The sequence below is a fragment of the Dipodomys ordii genome, unplaced genomic scaffold (genome assembly GCF_000151885.1).
Source record: "Dipodomys ordii isolate 6190 unplaced genomic scaffold, Dord_2.0 Scaffold105, whole genome shotgun sequence".
Lineage (NCBI taxonomy): Eukaryota > Metazoa > Chordata > Mammalia > Rodentia > Heteromyidae > Dipodomys > Dipodomys ordii.
In genome coordinates, this window is record NW_012267321.1 from 4,011,430 (window position 1) to 4,017,336 (window position 5,907).

Sequence of the window (5,907 nt, forward strand, 5' to 3'; positions counted from 1 at the left end):
ATGTCGATCCCTTTGTATTTGCTTAAGTTCCTTGCATGAACTATGATATGGTCTATTTTGGAGAAAGTTCCGTGAGCTGCTGAGAAGAATGTGTACTGTGTTGTTTTAGGGTGAAATACTCGGTAGATGTCAGTTAATTCTGCTTGAAGTATGGCCTCTCTTAATTCGGTAGCTTCTTTGCCAATCCTCTGGTTGGTAGACCTGTCCTTTGGTGAGAGTGGCATGTTAAATTCTCATATTATTATCATATTGGGATCTATTTTATTCTGTATGTTTGAGAACATTTGTTTGACATATCTGGGTGCACCAATATTTGGGGCATATAAGTTGATGATGGTTATATCCTCCTCTTGGATTGTTCCCTTTATTAATATGTAGTGTCCGTCCTTTTCTTTCTGTACTGATTTTAATGAAAAGTTTATTTTGTCAGATATCAGGATAGCTACACCTGCTTTCTTACTGGGGGCATTTGATTGGTAGATCCTTTTCCACCCCTTCACTCTGAGTTTGTTTGTATGTTTGGCTGAGAGGTGGGTCTCCTGAAGGCAACAGATGGATGGGTCTTGTTTTCTGATCCAGTCTTCAGTTCGTTTTCTTTTAATTGGTGAATGCAGCTCATTTATATTAAGAGAAAGTATAGAGAGATGCATTGTTGTCCCTGCCATTCCATTTTTCAATGTTTTTCTTCTTTCCTTTCCTCCTGTGCTTGCTCAGTTAGACTTTGAGTAACACCTGTTTGGGGCAGGCCCCAGTTCCTGGTTACTTTCTTCAGGTTGTGTCCTCCCTCTTATAATTCTTTGTAATGCTGGCTTAATGTTTATGAAAATACGTTTATTTTAAAAAAGAGCCTTTCGAATTAAAAAAGAGAGAGAGAAAAAAATTGCATGTTAGATATGAAAGAAAAAGTCCCTAAAAATTCACCAAATAAATGTTCTGGGCATCATATTCTTACACAATAGATTTCCTGTTCCTCTACTCATTTCTAATGAGATAGTGTTCAAGAGATTCCCCATATTCTCTAGACTTTCTTTACCATTGGTCACATCTGTTGGAAATGGTCGTGGAAGTTCAGTGGTGCTCATCAGTATCAACAATTCTCTGTGTTTGTCACACAGAAGTTCTGTTTCCATGCACATTGTCACTGCACTTCCAGGTGACATGATGAGCATGCCCACACAGGAGATGAGATCACACAGTCCTGAGCCTTTATCTTAGGTCTCCATGGCTGAGCACACATGCTGTGACCACTGTCTTGGCTCCTCTGTCCTGACAGCCAATTCTTACTGGGTAAGCAGCTATTCTTCTCAGACAATTGAAAGTAGTAAATGGAACTCATCAAGAAAATACAGAAGGAACTTCTCTGTAAAATGTGTGTGCTGTGTGGGGTTCAATTGGGAACATGTCTTGAATTTTAGGAAAAATTTTTGGTGAGAGTAACAGGCCTCTCTCCGGCCTCGTTTAACAGTCTTGGTGCAGTTCCACATCCCTTCATATCCTGGAGACCACACAGTTTTGTATGCTCAGGGGTAGAGGATTCTCTGCTGAAATGATCTAACACACCTCCATGTTATATGTATATATATGTATATATATGTATAAATGTGTATATATATGTGTGTGTATATATATATATATATATATATATATATATATATATATATATATATATATATATATATATATATATATATAATTTTTATTTTTTCTGAGCCCTGGGGCTTGAACTCAGGGCCTATTCACTGTTTCTGAGCTTCTCTTTTGCCTAATTAAGTGTTCTACTACTTGAGCCATAGTGCCACTTCTGGCTTTTCTCAGTAGTGTATTGGAGATAAGAGTCTCAGGGACATTTCCTGGCCAGGCTGGCTCCTAACTGTGATTCTCTGCTCTCAGCTTCCAATTGGTTTGGATTAGAGGCACCTGCCACCAGCACCTGTCTTCTTTGGATGTCTTTGAAATTGCCAGAGTAAATTCAGTTTATACTTGTTTGCTGGTACATTTGTCAGATGTTTCTTTTACAAAGTGAACTTTGTGTACTACTTCTGTTTCCATCTCATTTTACAACATGTCTCTGCTATTATTTAATTCTGGTGTGAATGTATTAAGACATTGTGCTGGGCTGGGAAGGTGGCTCAGTGGTAAAGTGCTTGCCTTGCATGCATAAGGCCCTGGGTTCGATTCCTTAGCACCACATAAGCAGAAAAAGCTGGAGGTGGTGCTGTGGTTAAAATGGTAGAGCGGTAGCTTTCAGCGGAAGAGCTGAGGGACAGTGTCCAGGCCCAGAGTTCAGGCTCCCCACATAGGACAAAAAAAAAGACATTGTGCTTTTCATAACCTAGCGTTGGTTTAAAATTTTTAACTGTTTTCATCCAAGATAATCTCCTTTATTATAAGCAGTGTTGCTTTTCATGCTCAGGACTGTAAGCCTAGCTATTCAGGAGGCTGAATTCTGAGGATCCGGATTCAAAGCCAGCCTCTTATCTCCAATCCACTAGCAAAATTCAGAAGTGGAGCTGTGGCTCAATGTGGAAGAGCACTAGACTTGAGCAAAATGAGCTCAGAAACAGCACCAAGGCCCCACTAGTGACAAAAAGAGAGAAAGCAAAAAGATATAATGTTTCTTATAAGCAAAATGTTGGTTGAGGACTGGGAAGGTGGTTCAGATATAGACTGCTTACCACACATGTATGAGGCCCTGCATTTTATTCCTCAGCAACACATAAGCAGAAGGAGCTGGAAATGGCACTGTGGGTCAAGTGGTAGAGCCTTTGCCTTGAGCTGAAGAACTGAGGGGCAGGACCCAGGAAGGGAGTTCAAGCCACACGACCAGCAAAAAAAAATACTGGTAATGTTTTAATATTCTGTCAAATAATTGTGTGTATCACTACTCATGCTATCAATTAATAATATTTCATGGAATCCTTTTTTTTCTGTTGGTTCTTGGGCTTAGCCTCAGGTACTTGGTGCTGTGCACAAGACTGTTTGTGCTCAAGGCTAGTGCTCTACCTCCTGAGCCACAGCCTCACTCCTGGTGTATGAGTGGTTAATTGGAGATGAGAGTCTCATGGGGACTTTTCTGCCTGAACTGACTTCAAACTGTGATCCTCATTTAGCTGGCTTGGCTGAACATGTTCATCCTTGTTTTCTTTTCATGCTCTTTTTTGTGTCACAATAAATTCCATGATTTCCTTGATATGGAAGAGATGGCCAAAGCCGACATTGAAATGGGGCTTGCCTTCCTCACTCAGACTGCAGCTGGGGTCCTAGGGAACTCCGGTCTCCTTTGTTTTTATAGCCACACCCTCCTCACCAGACTGAAGGTGAGGCTCACAGACCCCATTCTCAGCCATCTGGTCATTGCCAACAACTTGGTTGTTTAATCCTCTAGGATCCCTCAGTCAATGGCAGGATTTGGATGGAAGTACTTTCTGGATGATGCTGGATGTAAAGTTCTTTTGTATTTATTCAGAGCAGCCAGAGGGGTTTGTCTTAATGCCACCTGTCTTCTGAGTGTCTTCCAGGTCTCAAAGCTTTGCACTAGAAATGCTTGGTGGAAGATCACTACTAGATTCTCCAAGTGCTTTGGTGTCTGTGGTTCCCTTTTCTGGATCCTGCAGCTCCTAGTAAATGTTTATATGCCTCTGACAGTGATTGGTCCAGCACACAAACAAAATGTCACTCTGCACATGTGTTTTAGATACTGCTCCCCAGGCCTGCTAGAACCCTTTCCAATGTTATTACATGTTGTTTATTCTTTTTAATTGGTGTTATGTGTTTGGTTTTCATGATGTGGGCCAGTGGCTCTATGGTCTTTGTTCTGCGCAGACACAAGCAGTGGGTCCAGCACATTCACAGCTGCATTCCCTCCCAAAGACCTGGCCATGAAGACAGGGCCACATATACCATCCTGACCCTGATGAGAATGTTTGTCTCCTATTGTCTGTCTGCCATTTTCACTCTTTGCTGGTGGACACATCTGTGTTTCTGGGTGTGTGTTTCTCAGTCCTGAGTCCCTTTGTGCTCATCAATAGAGACACTCGTATCACTCAGGTGTTTCATTTGTGCACTGAATAAAAGATTTTCACAATTCGGTTAAACCAAGCGATTACAATTAATGTCCAGTTGGCTCATAGTTTTGCTTTTGCAGCAGTGCATTTACACATTACACTCTGCACTGATAAGGCAGTGGCTCTACGTAGAGTCTCTGCACTAGTGCTTTTTTACTCTGATAATTTTTGAGTTTTACCCTTGCTTTGTACTGAGGTCACCCTTCACCCTCATACTCCTATTGTGTTTCCTGAAGTACCAGGGATGAAAGATATGAATGTAGATGCTGAAATTTTATAGTTTAGATAGAGTCTTTTGGAATTGTTTTTGCCCAGGCTGATCTATCACTGCAACCATCCCAATCTCATCCTCACACATGGCTGGGATAATGGTGTAACCCACCACAGCCAGCTAGTATTGGAGGGGGGAATCTTGTGAACTGTTTTCCTGGGGAGGCCTTAGATCTGAATCTTCCTGATTCAACCTTGCATGTGTGAGCCACTGCATCCACTTTGGATCATTCTTTGAGTAACGTTATTATTATTACTAGTCGTCATCGTTGTAGTAGTAGTTGTTGTTGATGACGATGTTGTTGTTGTTCTTGTTCTTGTTGTGGTGGTGGGGCTGGAACTCAGGACCTGGGCAATTCTCTGGAGCTCTTGTGCTCAAGGCTAGCACTCTACCATTTTGCCACAGCTCTACTTCAGATTTTTTTTCTGAGTAGTTTATTCGAGAGAGGAGTGTCATGGACTTTCCTGCCAGGCTAGCTTTGAATTGCAATCTTCAGATCTCATCCTCCTGAGTAGCTGTGATTACAGGCGTGAGCCACCAGAGCTTGTCATAAATATTTATCTCTAAAATTATTAAATGAAAAAAATTATTGAATGAATGTATAATAGAAGGTGTTATGTAACAATCTGTGTCAAACTGACTGAAAGCAGACTTTGGGAGTATCTCAGCAGTGAAGTTCCTGCCTATGCAAATCCCCAAACTTATTGTCTAAACCTCAAATAAAACAAACTTATAGAAAAGTTCAATGGAGTTAATGAGGCCTACTGATCTTTTATTGTTAGTTCACTAAACAAATATTGCATAAGGTACAATTGCTAATGTAGCGTAACTGAGATAGCAGAAAATGAATGTTTTCACCCCGTTGTGCAAGAATAACACTTGATTTTTCTTCATTACCCCATGAATTGTGCTAAGTGTAATGAATGGAAGTATTAAACTTGGAAATAAAGTTCAATACTTAGCACAAAACAAAGTGTTATTCCTTATTATTTTGTCACATAGTAATCTAAACACATATTACCTTGAAACATATTTAGATCCAGGTAAGAAGAGTATTCTAGCAAGTTCTTTCCTGTAGATCACAGGGATTTCAGAGATCTGAAGACATCCACCATGTTTGACCTACACCAGGAGACATGGTGTCAGGTCAAGCAGTAAACCTGTGTCACTGCTCATTCCTATATGTAACCCGCATCAGTCCAGAATTCCATCGTGTCCTAAAATTATGAGAGAATCAGTGTAAGGCCTAGCCTTATGCACATCAGCAGTCATCCTAGAGATGATTTAGTCAATGTTCAAATAAAATGTACATTGCAGGAAGTGGTGCTGTAGCTCAAGTGGTAGAGCACTCGTCTTGAGCTGAAAGCTGAGGGACAGTGCCCAGGCCCAGAGTTCAAGACCCACGACCAACAAAAAAAAATGTACAGGAGGGGGGACCAAGATGGCGACGGGGCAGTAGGGAAACGCCACAGCTCTCTCCAACCAAAAAGAGAGTTCGAGCTCCAACGCTTAATCTCCCCAAGAGACCGACAACAACAAAAAGACGAACACTCAGAGAAAAACCAGAGGTGG

At 41.2% G+C, this 5,907-nt stretch overlaps 1 protein-coding gene across 1 annotated transcript in view; it reads left to right on the plus strand.

Annotated features, from left to right (window-relative positions):
- Positions 1–4,344, plus strand: part of LOC105994242 (vomeronasal type-1 receptor 4-like) — a 38,022-nt gene extending 33,678 nt beyond the window's left edge. Inside the window, exons 2-4 of the mRNA XM_013027654.1 lie at positions 3,386–3,685; positions 3,718–3,985; positions 4,261–4,344. Of these exons, the coding sequence (XP_012883108.1) occupies positions 3,386–3,685; positions 3,718–3,985; positions 4,261–4,344 (652 nt within the window). The remainder of the gene's footprint in view (positions 1–3,385; positions 3,686–3,717; positions 3,986–4,260) is intronic.
- The last annotated feature ends 1,563 nt before the right edge of the window (positions 4,345–5,907 follow it).